Source organism: Hesperophylax consimilis, chromosome 2, assembly GCF_061612785.1.
Source record: "Hesperophylax consimilis isolate HC1 chromosome 2, BYU_Hcon_1.0, whole genome shotgun sequence".
NCBI classification, from domain to species: Eukaryota; Metazoa; Arthropoda; class Insecta; order Trichoptera; family Limnephilidae; genus Hesperophylax; species Hesperophylax consimilis.
The window spans coordinates 16,779,413-16,795,499 of NC_142837.1; the positions used below are offsets into that span (position 1 = coordinate 16,779,413).

The window sequence follows — 16,087 nt, forward strand, 5'->3', positions numbered from 1 at the left end:
AATAATGTAACGTTAAATCAGTCAAATAAATACAACCATCAGATGTTAATAGTAATAAGGCCAAATGAGCCACAGTACTAGTTAGTTAGACACATAAAAGGGTATTGTTACAAGCCCTAGCTAGTAAGAGGATGGAAAAACCCATAAAATAAAAAATTAAAATGAAGTCCCCGTTGTTTCCCGCTTTAAATAGAGTTTTTAGAAATCAGATATAGAAATCGAAATAGATATAGTAGGTAATTTTCCTATATTTTTTGAAGTGTGCAAGACTGCATCAAGAAGTATCAAAATTCTGCTTAAAGTGGTTTTTTTAAATCTTATGTAGACAGTGACCTTTCTTCTGTTTCCTGGGTCAAGTGTACAAAATTTCATTAGCCTTGGAATAAAACTGTAGATTTGTATACAAATCGAAACCACGCCGCCCACCCGGCGTCCGCCAAAGACACTCTTATTTATATGTCATCTCAATGACCCGGCGTTACCCGGGCTTCACGCTTTTTTGAAATTCACACTTTTTTGAAATTCACACTTTTTTGAAATTCACACTTTTTTCGCTTCACACTTCACCCTTTTTTGAAATTCACACTTTTTTTAAATTCACACTTTTTTGAAATTCACACTTTTTTCGCTCACACTTTTTTGAAATTGTAGACAGTGACCTTCCTCTTCTTTTAAGTATCGGAAGAAAACTGAACACTCCACTTTATACTATATTAGAAGATAATTATAACTATTTTTTAATTATTTATTTTGGCTTTCATCCATTAACAGTGAACTTGGCCATATAAAGTTTACATTGTCTATTAAAATTAGTAACATTTTTTTAAAGTACAGTTACATCGAAGAAACAAATTTATTTAAAATATTGTAAATGATTAATAAAAACTACGAATAGTATTAAATTTTTTACATGATTTTACATGATAGTTTATTTAATACATAAAAGAAATTAGGTGATATCATATTTGCGATAAAAGGATATTTAGACAAAAATTTATGCAAAAAAAATCATAAAAAATTTACAACGAGAATCAATAGGCCAGCGACAGAAGCGGATCGGCAACGACCAGAATGAGAAGGACTCAAGCACCCTTCATTCATCAGACGGTATTACTATAAACACTATCGTAATAAAGTAACTTGTGGTCACAGATCATCTGCGTGTAACTTATTGAAGAATAACACGATCCATATTCCAATATCATTGTAATTAAAGAACATTAACCGATAGAATGCTAAGCTTCGGAAAAGCGCTGCGATCGTTTGTATCGAAAATTGCGGCGCAGCGCAAAAGAGCTGCGAGTTTTAGTGTGTTTTTGGTGCTCCGCGGGATTGGACGTACGCTAACCTCGCGCGTAATTTGCAACGAGAGTGCATTCTTATACATTTAAAAATAACATTTTTTTAAGTATATTATTTAAAAAATATATTTAAGCTATTATTTCGAACGTTGATTCGATTCCTAGAGGAATCTCTAATACGGGAGGTGAAACAACAGATACAAATAGTGACGATAGCAGTATTATAATATAAAAAGATTGAGAATTTAAAGTGAGCCTTCTATCTCCTCTTCATCTTCAGAAACAGAAGAATCACCAAATTTTGCCAAAATGCCTCCGACAAAAGCGTTTTCTAAAGCAACAAATGATCAATTTCAATTTCAAAAAAAATAAAATTGATATTTTATGCTTATTTTTTCATATTCATATCAATAAACATTTTTTCTTTATAATGCCAAAAGAATTAATAAAATTGATTGATATTTGTCTAAATTAGAGTGTTTTATTTGACACCATTATTTTTTCCTCTAAATTAATCAATATGTGTATGGCAATTTACATTTATTTTTGCAAAAATTAATTAGCACTAAAACGGTTTATAATAAATAGATGTATTGTTTTTTGAAGTCTCGTACAGGAGCTATACTTTAATAATATATGTGGCCTTAGCTATTTCAAAATACCGCTTGCCATACATTCCCATGGGAATTTTACCCGTGTTTGGTGACGAGATCTGAATAGCTAGGTACTTCCCCATCTTCTCACTCACATCTCCTTCCCCTCCTCACTACCTTCAGCCTAATGACATACCCCAACTGGGGATGCCATAGTCTCACTGGCTCCAGACGGTTGGGAGCAGTTGGGAATCTTGTGCGGTACTCACAATTTTTATTATTTTATCTCGGGAATAAATAAGTTAGCGTCTAATTTTTAAAATCAATGATATTGGAATTGCGATCATTGACGGCCATTTAATTTCTGTCATTCGCTATTAAAAGATTCCCGTGTATTTCAGCAACAATTTTAACAAGGAACATAAATAAAAACTACAAAGGAAATAATAACACCATTTTCTTTGAAGTAAGTATTATAAGTTACGATGTGAATAAATCCGGCCCTGAATTTAACCGTGTCTGTTCTGATTTCCATACATCTGCAGCAAGAACCCAGTTTGAGCGGCTAAATGTGTGAGTTTTTCCTGGCTTAGTGGACGGTAAGCGGGGACACGCTCCTACCGCCCCATCTCCCTCTCTTCCTACAAGGCATTAGGGGTACCTACCTAATAAATTCTATGGCAGGCAAAACACAAATATTACCGTGCGAACCTAGTATTGCACCTATGGCATTATTCCATCTTCAAAATTTTGAAAAGTTCCTAGAAAATTAATAACTAGTTCTGATTTTGATAGGTGAAAAATATAAAAATATCTTCACATGTATGGGATTTCAACACAGCTGGCCCCAGTATTGCCATCTGTAATACTTTTTACTGGGTTTGCGGTAGGTACTTACCTACAAGATTTTGGTGTGTTGCCAACACGTCGTGGTAACATCAAAGCGAAATGCGTCAAACAAAAGTGGAATAATTTAGAAAAAACGCGGCAAGGGGTCACGTGGGAGGGTGATTTGTAGGTACCTTCGGCCTCCGGGTATATAGGTAATGTAGGCAGGACTATTCATTTGGAGAATTTAATATCGGGTATTAGATTGCATTGCAACAATACATTACATATCGTCACTGTCACTTCTCACTCAGTCGAGAAAACGCCCAACCCCCTGACCAGGTCCTAGACCCTCAGTGTTCAATACCCACTGATTTTTCATGTTTTTATGTGAACATTTTTCAAAAAGGCACCGGAGACCAAAATGCAATCTACATTTTGAACATTCTAATTATTAGTCAAGAATGACTGGTTAAAGGTAGTCGAGTATATACATATGTACTATGATACATATCCGAGATATTTACGAATTTTATTTATTTATTTAACGACGAGAGGGTATTTTACATGGAGTACAACTTTACATGTAGGTAGTAGTACAACTTTGACATAAAATTTTGAAGCATAAGAAAGATATAATGAAAATATAATTTCAATGGATAAAAAAACACATAAGAAATAAAAATAAGGAAACGAATTTTTTTTAAATACAATGATCAGATGTTGCGGTAAAGTTTATCTGCGCGCGAACTACATGCACTGCCATCTAGCGGAACTTTACAGAAATTACTACAGAATTTCGTAAATATTATTTTTTTGGGTGTGCTATGTGCAGGAGAGCTTTTGGCATATATCATAAAATATGCTTATAATTATGCATATTCATGAATTGTGAATTGAAATGAAAAAGTATATTATTTTGTAATCCCCCTAATCGTCTGGTTTCGCTCTACACCTGTTAAATAAGATTTTACCATCTTTATTGCTATAGAGTATGAGATGTGTGACGAATACATTATTATACATATATTCCCCTTAACCCTTAGATTGCGTAGAGTGTGTTAAACAATTGCGCAAACTGAATGAAATTTTAATTTTATTAAAACGGAATAAAACGAACCTTTTTCCGTGAAGGGAGAGGGATAAAGGGTCGGCGTCCTTGTGTGGAGAATAATAATAATTGTGAAAAGCGATGAAGGGTTCGACTGCCTGCATATTCATGAGGGAAGACGCGTGGCCGTGGGATGAGCGATACCCTCACGCTATCCCGGAGAAGGTAGCGTGAGCGAATCCCTCTCGCTCGTCACTCAACCCTCGACACTCGCCCAAGGGCGTGACAATACTTTTACTGGTCCCTAAAGCAATATATTGGTTTAGGTTAAGTTAGCATTTTACTTATTTTAGTTTTTTATCTGAGCTCCACATTCCCAGAGCCAGTGGAACTGTGGCATCCCTAATTGGAGTATGTTGTAAGGCTGAAAGGGGAGGGGATGGGAAGGATATGGGATATAGGAAGGTCCCCAAACACGGGTAAAGCAATTTCAAGCAACGTTCGATTCTGAATGGTCTTTCAAGATACTGTGAAAAATGTGACTGCCCGACCATTTACTAGTACTATATTAGTCAATCAGAATATATCTGATCACGTATTCAACGCAGGTGGCTTGTCCGAATAAATATAATGGACGAGATATAAAAGTATTATTATTTTGAAGAACACGTGTTCCGTCTTCCTTATAAAATATTCGTATTTTACTGATAGTCCAGTCATGTTAAACATGAAAAGGGGGTTGTGCTTGCAAAAGGTCCAGTCATTCTGAATTTTTTATATGTTGTTAGGACCTAAACCAGTATTAAAAAAAAAAAATTGCAACTTCGAAAGTGCTGTGCGAGCGGCAGTGGACCTAAAAAACCAGGAAATTTTCGGATTTTTTTTCAGTTTTTGCTCAATATCTCAGTAAAGGAAGGGTCTGACCGGTGTAATCGGTGTGCATACTTTTAAAGTAGACTAAATTTTCTATAATTTGAGACCAAAGCAAGCTATATAAAGCCATTGGTTTTCAAGATACAGTTCTTCGAAAATAGGCAATTTTTTCCAAAAAGTGAAATTTTTTCGAAATGGTCACTTATTTTGTAAAATAATTTCTAAAATACGCATCCCACGTCAAATATTGTTTGCAATAAAGTTGTTTTAAATTTAATAAGCTTTCATTTGAGACTACATTGATAGCTGTAGACTAAACAGTTCTCTCAAAAATGGCAGAAAACCAAAAACAGTCATAAGTGGATTTTGGGTGAAATGCAAATAAACATTTCTCACGTCTTTTTTGTTGTTTGTTTTTGGGGTGTTATGCCGTGTTGCGCTAACTCCTTCTTTAGCCGACGTTTCGGACAGCGTTGCAGTGTCCATCATCAGGGCAGATCCGGTAGATCCGAAGATGTGTAGCGCAACACGGCATAACACCCCAAATACAAACAACAAAAATGCTTTTGGCCGTGAAAATCTAAAAACTTACCTGTTCTCACGTCTTTTTATGGTTTTATTTATCAAACAGTTAACACATTTTTGATGAAAAAAAGAAAAGATATTACATCTATCGGGAATTACGTCATCTTCAAACATTGTTTTATATATCTACATACTAAAATGCTTGTACAAACATCATGGTACCTACTATAAGGACAAATTACATGTACACAAAAAATAAAACTAATATAAATCATGTAGGTATTGTGTCTTGGTTGCCAAATCATGTCTTTCTTTTTATCTTAGCTGGGAGAGGCGCGCAGTCTGTAGTCGGGTCATCTTCATCGTCCGAGCATTTCAGCTCCACATCCGGGACGTTGATGCAAAATTTGCCACCGCATGACTGACAGAGGACTGAGCAGTGGAGCCCAGCCTTTCTATACGAGCAGCTCCCAGAGTATCCTTTCATGCATTTACATGAAATTTGAGGATGGGGGTGAGTCCTTGAGAAGACAGCTTCCACCCCCATTCAGTGGGATTCAAGTTGACTCCCCGCCATTTCTGCACTTGGAGGTAGCACCTTGCTGCATGGTGGCCTGCAGCATCTTCCGTCGGTGGCAAACGGGCGAGGTTTATGTTTGTTGAAGTGACAAACGTCTTATACATCAGGAAATCCAAAGTATCCTTCGCGATGTCACCCCCATATAGAACCACGAAGCACTTGATGCCTGCTTCACTCACGGCTTGTGGGGTAGAGTCTGGCCGAAGGAAGACCTCCACTTGCTCAGCAAGTGGTTCACTCTTGCTCAGAAGTGTGCTGATTTTGGTCTTTCCTTGGCCAAACGGTGCTGAGGTGGTATCGCACCCGGCCAAGGCGTCTCTTATTGTTTTCATTGCCCAATACATGCTATTGAGCAATTTGAATTACTGTGGATTCATCTAACGTCAATTCGTAGCTGGAATGAGCTGCGTAGCGCCGGAGTCGTTCCGCTGTTTTGGTGTTTTTTTTGGTAGCATCTTCGGGGTAGCCGTCAAAAACGATGGAGACGTTCTTCCCAAAGTGGTTTTGGACGTAGGTGGTATAACGCGCCAAAAGTGCTCGAACCGTGCTCTTCCGCTGCCACACGACTTTGTGCAAGAGGTAGCCACCATCCAAAATGACGTGAGTGCTGGCATCTATCGGCGTGTGGCTGGAAAGAGGAGTGAAGGCAGAGTACAGAGTAGATTTTGTGCCCTTGCGCATCCCTTGTTCATTGAACAGAGACATCGGGAACGGGGCCAACTCATACTTGAAGTCACCCTGTAAATCCTGTTCAGATTTCTTTGCAATACACACTCGCTGAAAAATTGTGAGCGGATCCACAGCCACTCTTCTGTTATTGTCCGGCAGTTTAACGGTTGAGGTGATCGATGCCAGCGTGGTAACTTTATTTTTCCGTTTTATTACTACCTTGTCGTACATTTTCCCCACAATTTTCATTACTCCTTCCGTTCCAACTCTCTGGGCTGTGTGGCAATTAATTTCAGGACCTGCCAGTAAACCACTACTGATAGAAATTAAACTGTCAGTTTTGGGAAATGGAGGGTGGAGAGCAAACCAGTTTTTTAGTTTTTCCACATCACTATTATCTCGGATGATTCGAGAAGGTCTCATGTCTACATGCTGCTCTCCAGTAGGACATGATAACCTGCAAAAACTTTTCAGTTCTTCACAAATGTTCAACATAAACACCATTCCTGTTGTCCACCTTGCCAGAACACTTTCGGAGATTCCTCTTCCTTGGGTCAACCCATTGTAGGTTTTCATGGATCGCATCAGCTTCTGCTCAATATTTAGGTCTGACCACAACCCAGACCAAAACTTGACAGACCGGCGAATGGTGAAGGATCCTTTTGTGAACATGTCGTATTCACTTTTATCCATCCGATCTTGTAGAGCCATCATATCCTGAAGGTAGAGGTGCGCGTTCTTAGCATACAAAAAATGTCCAGCTGCGTGGAAAAAAGGGAGCATCTTGTGGACAGTGTACAAATGAAGGTTCCAATCACCAGCACGCTCTGCCTGGATGAATAGTTTTATCAAAGTGGTCATACGAAAGTTGGACCATTCGCTTCAATTTTCTCCAAGGCACTTTTAAATTTTGCCTTTAGTATTTGGTAGGTATCAATTTCTTCTGCTGATATAGTGAGAGACCTTTTAGTGTCTCGCAACAATTTTTCATAACCCTAGGATAAACCCACGATGATTAATGGATTTACTTCACAGCACAATAAAACCATAAAAAGACGCGAGAACAGTTTATTTGCATTTCACCCAAAATCCACTTATGACTGTTTTTGGTTATCAGCCATTGTTGAGAGAACTGTTTAGTTTACAGCTATCAATGTAGTCTCAAATGAAAGCTTATCAAATTTAAAACAACTTTATTGCACACAATATTTGACGTGGGATGCGTAGTTTAGAAATTATTTTACAAAATAAGTGACCATTTCGAAAAAATTTCACTTTTTGGAAAAAATTGCCTATTTTCGAAGAACTGTATCTTGAAAACCAATGGCTTTATATAGCTTGCTTTGGTCTCAAAAATTTAGTCTACTTTAAAAGTATGCATACCGACTACACCGGTCAGACCCTTCCTTTACTGAGATATTGAGCAAAAACTGAAAAAAATCCGAAAATTTCATGGTTTTTTAGGTCCACCGCCGCTCGCACAGCACTTTCGAAGTTGCAAAATTTTTTTTTTAATACTGGTTTAGGTCCTAACAACATATAAAAAATTCGGAATGACTGGACCTTTTGCAAGCACGGATGTACATCTTGACTGGACTATGATAGTTTGTTATGAAACACGTGAATTCATTCGTTATAAAAGGAAAACGAATAATTTGACCAAATTTTAAATAAATTATCAATATATCATATCAGTAAGTTTTCTCCGTGCGTGCCTTCCTTACAATATTATTTAATTAAAATGAATGTGAAATAAGTCGGGAATTGAACCCGCGAACTCTGAACGCAAAGCCGGGGGTGTTAACCGCTCGACCGCGGACGTCATCATTCTGCATATAGATCTGTAAATCAGCCACTAAGATGTTGGTTTTTGTCATACACAATTCAAAAGACTTGACCAACCTTGCAGTAATAAGGCTGCTTTACTTTAACTTAGTGCGTAGCATTCTCGAGAATGGATCTCAGGTATGGGGGCTAGAGGACACTGTCAATGTACTAATGGTCGAGAAGATACAAAAGAAGTTTTTACGATACCTCTACACGAGAGAGTTTGGTTATTACCCATGGCTGTTTCCAACAGCATTTATCTTGGGAATGCTGGGTGTATGCAGCCTTAGTTCCAGAAGGGATGTTGCATTACTCCTGATGGCGTATAAGCTTCTAAAAGGTTTAGTATCAATATCAGACATTCTGGCTAAAATAGGATTTTATGTCCCGGATAATTTTACGCGAGGCCGCCAACCCGGGCTTTTGATTCTAACTAACTTACCAATGGTGATGCCCTTGGGAAGAATCACTTGGTTAATTAACTACCTCGCAGGAAATGTGGATATTTTCCTCATTTCCTACAACGTATTTGAACGTGAAATATTATTATTCAATACTTAACATTGTAAACCTATATTTGAAACTTTTTTTTTGTCCCACTTGTAAATGTATTTGTTATTCGCTTTTTTGTAATTTTTAATTACCGATATTGCAATGTAGGTACTGGTTTATACTGTTTTTGCAAATAAATAAAAGATATTAAAATTGAAACTTTTGTTTGATCATGGGTAAGTAAAACTTTACCCAAAAGTATTAACCAATATATATAACTGTGCACATAAACAGGTTTAAACATAGACAGGCTTAAATATATACACGTTTAAACATATACAGGTTTAAACATAGACAGGTTTAAACATATACATGTTTAAACATAGGCAGGTTTAAACATATATAGGTTTTAACATTTGAAAACTTTTATTCTGAATATTTCGAGAAACGAATTTTGCCACGCCCTTGTCAGACACCCTTAAAAGTGGATGTGATTTTTTAAATTTTGCTTATAAAAGGATGGAGCCGACCATAAATTAATTTTCGCATAAACTTAACTTAAAGGACGCGGGAATTATGGAAATAAATGCATACATACATACTGGACAATTTTACATAACTCTTTATTCAACACACATTCAGTTACTACACTTTACCTAATTTTTAAACATAAACGAAAGTATGAGGGTTGGGTAGGAATCTAGGGATCAGTATATCCAGAAGTGGCGGACATAATGATACATCGGTCGAGAGACCAGTTGGAGTCTCCTCAGCCGATCTGGCCCGCCAAGCAGCTGATGGGCAGGCGCATTGTGAACACACCTCACCAGATGAACCCGGGCACCCCTGATAATTCACCAAACGTAGCGAACCATTTGGGGTGACCTATGGTGTTGGTTATCCAATTAATGGATCCCGGGGCGACGGTACCCAAACCTGCCTCTTGAGAATGATATACTTTAATACAAAATTTAATTTAAAACTAAATAAAGGGCGCACATTTTATTTCACGTACCTCTACCATTATTTGTAATTTATATGTAGTATTTTTTTTAAGTAATTTCTTTAATAATATTAATATGAAATGCAGTTTTTAATAATATTAGAAAGAAAGTTTTATGTGGTTGATTTTTTTTTTTTTTTTTTACTTTATTTATTTTCATTTCTTTACATATATTATACATATTAATAAACAGTAAATAAAAACATAATATATATGACCAAATTGTATACACAAGAAATGAAAACCCACTAAGGCACTGCCTGAGTGTGGGTAATATAAAACCATTACTATATTTCAAGTACCTAAGTATAATATATATAAGTAGAAAAAGTTTTTTTTTGTTTGTTTATAGTTATTATAAAAGTAAAGAGAAAACATTATGTGCAATAGTTTATAAAGTTTCAGCAAGTGAGTTGTAGAAAGGATCAATACATTATCAACTTTAGTGGTTTTAGTTGTAGTTGCCTAAACAGGTTGAATTTAATTGAAAATAAACAAATTATTCCACCAATTCCCCTGAGTCTATTCCGTGTTGGCTATCAAATCAAATTCATTTCCACGAATGTTCTTACGACTCCATTCATGCGAACATCATATCGTCCCGACGCCTGCTTACTTTCAAACTTCATATCTTTAGCATCGTGCACATCTTTCGAGAAAAGTTCATCCATATCTGGGACGTCCTCGGCCTCTCCTAGAACAGCTGGAAGCAGCATGAAAGACATGAATAGTCCGTACGGAAGAAACTTGTTGAGGTGCTCTTCAAATACAGGCTTGGGGAAGTGTTCTTCAACGTCGCAGTCCATGCGATTGAGGCTGTTGGTGAGGCTCTCGTGGTAATGGTCCATCAGTTCTTGGAAGTGGTTCTTGCGGAGGTCATAGTCTGTGCTGGTGAACATAAGGTAGGCGATATCTATGACCGGAGAACAGTTTCTTGGAAGCTGCCAATCTAGCAGCATCACGTCTACGGGTTTTTCTTCCTGGAAAGAAAACAACTTGAATGAAGTATAGATTTGTCTCAGGGTAGAATAAATACAGGTAGGTACCTAATCTTAGTATTGGCCTTGTGAGAAACAACATTTCAGAATTGGAACCCTACGTTTAGTAACCGGATATATACATATAAAAGCGATGTTCTTCTCATATTTCTCATTTCTTTCCGCCTCATCGGAGGCTGCCTGGCTTCGAGTATTATGGCAAATATTGAAGACTTTATTTTATATTAATGTCCAGTACGTCATATCAGCCATTCTAATTAAAATTTACACATACAGATAATTTATTTAATTATTTATTTATTGGTGTAATAGCGCCCTTGAGATAATTTTCACGAAAATAGCGTCATATAAGCAGATAAGTTCACCTTGTATAAAAGAGGAAAGCAATATGCAAAATGTTAATCTTGAGTCGTGTTTAGATGGGAGGCCAAGTTTGCGATATTCGGAGATCTGATGATATTGCCGAAGGTCAAAAGAAATATCGAATTCACAAATTTTACATTCGCTCACAAGGCCACTGTTTAGATAAATATTTAATTCATTCTAATAGTACTTATATCTATAAAAAAATCTAATATCACATTCAGATAAACTATTGTAATTATCTTCAGTATTTTAATGAGCATGTCATTACATTCTATGAATTGTGAAATAATCCGCGCTGTGTGTAAGTTATTAATCTGTGGAGTTCTATGATGAAGTCAACTAAGACTGATAGACTTAGGTTTTTGTCGATTCGGTATATATGATCACATACTCGCAGATTTAGGTAACCCTAGATAAACTATTCAGTAATCGGGCGAAGATGGTCCATGTCCGGTAAAACTGGTGTAACAAACTAGTAGGTATTAAGGCCTCCTCATGCCCAATTTCTACCGATTTATAAAAAGTTTCTCGTTAACTCTTCAAGTTTAAAAAAAACTATACATGTTATTTTTGTAGATAATATCTATACATTTTTTTATGCCGAAACGTTAATTATATGAAATTCCCTCGATAGATAAAAATCGCAAAATGAGCTCCGAAAATTATTAAAAACATGTTTTGTTCTGTTATTTAATATGTTATAGGCATGAAAAAATCACAGTATATCTTTAAATGCATCTAAAGCATTTGTCGAGAGATTTTTGCTCTATTTCAAACGAGTCGTGTTTTATTAAATATTTTCACCATTTTCGCTTAAGGCGATGCCATACATAGTAATGCAAAATCATGTGTTTTTGGTTTGAAAATTTGGTCGCCTAAAAATTTTTCAGATGCTTTAATTAAATAATGCTAGTAGAATACATCTTGACCTTTGAAATAATCGAGTATTTTTAGATAAGTCTTTTTATAAGTCCAGAAAAATATAATGTATAAGGCCTATGAAAACTGCTTTAAAGTTCAAAATCTCCTACTTACGAACCAATTTTCGGTTATGATTTTATTGTATAATGTGGAAAATTAAGTTATTTATAAAATGATCGGAAAAAAAATTAATATTTATGCCTGAACATCCACAAAATAAAATAAAAGGCACTTTTTGGCCATTTTTTTTCTTATATAAATCAAAAAAGGCGGATGGTGTTAAGCGGGAATTTAAACCTTATCGCCATCTACATAAGGGGTGTTATTGATAACGGCTCGATTTAAAAATCTTTTTTAATATTAGCGCGCTCCCTCTAACATTCGTATTTACATATCTCCCTTTCAAACAATCTTTGAGCGCAACGGAGCCTTAGCTAATATCTGAATATTACTGGAAATGGCAAGAGTAGGTACTGGTCACATTGCAATTTTTGGAGGACAAAGTGACCCCCCTTCAGGTCGGGAGTAATTTTTAACTTTAATTATGTAAACTTTAATATTCTAAATTGTTTTTATTATTTCACAAGATCCCAATTTTAATCATCATACCTGAATCAAATGACCTTTAAACTATAATTAATTTATAAATTAATTTGAGTAAGCTCAATACACCAGTCAAATCTGGAATCAATTTCATCGGAGAAACTAAATATTATTATTATGCAATCTAAACACCTCCGGATAATGACTTATCCATGCATATTAATTAATAATTTATTCTAATGAAGTTAAATCACAAATTGGCCAAAAACTACTTATTTTCCAAGGTTATGCAGATTATTGCAGATTTATTATTTTCACGATTCGTATTCTATTTATAAAGAACACCAATGCGCGACTTTTTATAATTTTGTTTTAGGAACTGTACTCGGTATTTTTGCTGTCTGTGAGAACACTCTACGGTAAAGAATCGAACCAGGGTCTTGAAAATACCCATCTTAGAGGAGGAATAAAACACACAAGTTGTTCCACAGCAGAGCTATTGAACAATACCGCGCGCCACTCCAGGCCGTAACAAATGTAAAGTCCGATAGCAAGGTAACGGTATACAACGCAATATGCATCGGTGCCAAACGGATCAATGGTAGGTACTAGTTCTAAGAAGCATTACCCATTGAAATACACCTACAACAAACACAGTGTTTCCGTCTGTGATCTGTGCTTCAACGATTGCAATCCGCCTGTGATATATGTGCTTCAACGATTGCAACCCGCCTGTTAGGAAATCAAACGGATTGCCTGTTTTGATCGTGTTTTAGATTTGATGTTACAACAGATCTCGAGAGGCATAAGATGAGTGGCGAAAGGCGAGAGGCGAGAGGTGAGAGGCGAGAGGCGAGAGGCGAGAGGCGAGAGGCTTCAGACCAAAGGTGGCTACCAAACTCGACAGTGGGAAATAAGAGCCTACGTGTTATAATAAATATATCACTCGCTGTCACCGTAAGACTTTCAAATCTTATTTGAAAATGCATTATGTTTACACGAAAAGCAGAATGAAAACGCTTCCTTCACGCATATCAAATAGTCATATTATTAGTTTATGGTATGAATACAACAGAGCGAGTATTATTGTTTATGTATAAAGCGTTCAATAGGAACTTCGTACTGATTTTCTCACCAGTTGCGACAGTATTAAGATTATATATATATATATATATATATAATCTTATATATATATATATATATATATATATATATATATGTACATTATTATACCTGTGACTGGTCAAAACTGGTGAATCACAAAGAGAACCCTAAAAACATTTTTTCGATCTCCTTTCTTTGGTTACTAAAGAGTTTTAAAAAATCTTGAGCAACATGTTAAAAGACATTAAACAGCTGATATTAACCACCGACTGAATTCGACCTCACAATTCCAAATTCAGTCTCGATTTACTCGAATACAAAAGATCAAATCAAAAAAGCTACATTACAAAATCGACTCCAAATGTGTAGATATACTGCTTATACTACGAATTTCCGGACACTGTGTATAATATCATGGTAGGTTCAAGGTCTCTTTTTGGGTTTGCCGAAACAGGTTTTAAAGGTGTAAAACTATCTTCGTATCCGTGTGACGTATATACGAGTATTATATACATACCAAAGATATTTATATATGACTCTTTGATCGACAAATCAATACTAACAGAAGTGTTTATGATTATTGATAGAAAAAGAATTATAAAAGTTTTCTGGAAATCATGTAGGTTGATTAGACATGTCTTAAGAAAATTCACCTAGTCTAAAAAATTATTTTGATTATTTATAAGATTAGGTACCTATATAATAAATTACAATTTATATACAGTATTGTAATTACAAATAACCTTCACTTAACTTCACGAGATAATAATTGTTAAATAAATGTATTAAATAGTATTGTGTACAAAGTGATTTATTTTCATTAAATTTAAAACTTTTCGCTGACCATTCAAATCAATTATAATGGCGTTTTGGTGCTCTTAGAACATTTTTGAATTCTAGGTACCGTGTGCCTAGTCGGCACACGGTACCTAGAACACCTTCTAGGTACCGTGTGCCGACTAGTCTCACTAGACAAACTATTATAACAACTTATGACTAACAGATTTGTGTCCACCGGTTTGTCGATCAAAAATACAAAACTATAATATGTACAATGCATTTGACCAATGAATATGATGCTGCGTTAAAATGTACATTTATTACTATTTATTTATATTCCTACAGGACCATACTTACCTGGAAGGTCACATGAGATTAACACTGTTTATTGTTTATTAGTTTTTTAGATTCGTCCCTCGGTAAGAGACAGATTGGGGTGTAACGCTTCGAATAAGAAAATTGTGTTTAGGATATTCTGTAAATAGTTAATCTATACAAATAAAAATATTTAATTTATTTTGTTTAAAATCTTAAATCTCCTAAAGTTCTACACCGATTGCTTTGAAATTTTGACATAACGTTGCATTCGAATATGTGTGTGTTTTATATATCGTGTAGATGTCACCTGCGTGGCAGGTAAAACACGCTTTTAATGCGATAGCAACACGCGCTATTGTTTCTCTATCTGCACAGACAGACTGAACCACAACAACGCGTGGCGGGGTACAACTAGTTATATATATATATATATGTTTTTTGGTTACCTTAAATTTAAATAACATGTTGTTATTCCAGCAATCTCCGTGACAAAGTACTGAGTAAGGACTTATCTTTTCGGAGTCTAAGTACTCGCCTAACTTGGTGGAACTGACACCGAAAGCTTTAAGTTTTTCTGCCAACACAGGATCCTCGATGACCGCCAAGGCTCTGCTTTTCAAGGCTTCCATATAATTAGTGAACCCTTCGTTGAAGTCACTCAAATCACCCAGCTTTCCTGCGATCTCTTCGAATTCTTCGGGATTAGATTTTTTAAAGACGAAAGACAAGGCGTGAAAGCTCGCCAAAGTTTTCAGCGCAATTTTCAGGTGACCCACACTTAAGGACTCTCGCCTATTTGCCATTATAAAGTCCTTAGCGCGCATATCGTCCAGTATTATGTATTCTTGGAACTCTTCAGAATCGGCTCTATAGCATTTAATGTGCCGGAACCTTTCCGCTTCGGGAACGAGATATTTCTCTTGCAAGGCGCAAAGTTTCGGAAGGAGGGTGTTATACGCGTAGGCTTCTCTGGTGTACATTTTATGTATCGGAGCCTTCTCTCGCATGATGGCAGATTCCAGGGGCACCTTTAAAATCAGCTTCAGTCCTGTTATTTCTCCGTTTTCCTTGACGCCGTTTATGTCAAGTCCGTATAGGACGCCAAGATAGTTTTCTCCTTTTCCGGACGCAAATGTCGGATCAATGGTGAAATCACGTATTCCTTCTTCTGAGATAACATTGTGAACAACCCACTCGTATTGAGTAGGGTAACCGTACACTTTTGCCGCTTTATCCATCTTCAAAAAGGACTCAACACTTTTCACGGAGCGCGAACTTGCGGAGATAGTATTTGGACCGTGCACAATACTGCACA

At 36.2% G+C, this 16,087-nt stretch overlaps 1 protein-coding gene across 1 annotated transcript; it reads right to left on the minus strand.

The window, feature by feature from the left end:
* Positions 1-9,364: 9,364 nt before the first annotated feature.
* LOC149425739 (uncharacterized) lies at positions 9,365-16,087 on the minus strand. Its single transcript, XM_089644651.1, has 2 exons — positions 15,219-16,087; positions 9,365-10,722 (listed from the first exon to the last, which is right to left on the minus strand). Exons 1-2 carry the CDS (start codon positions 16,008-16,010, stop codon positions 10,282-10,284), a joined length of 1,233 nt encoding a protein of 410 aa, XP_089500777.1. The 5' UTR covers positions 16,011-16,087; the 3' UTR covers positions 9,365-10,281.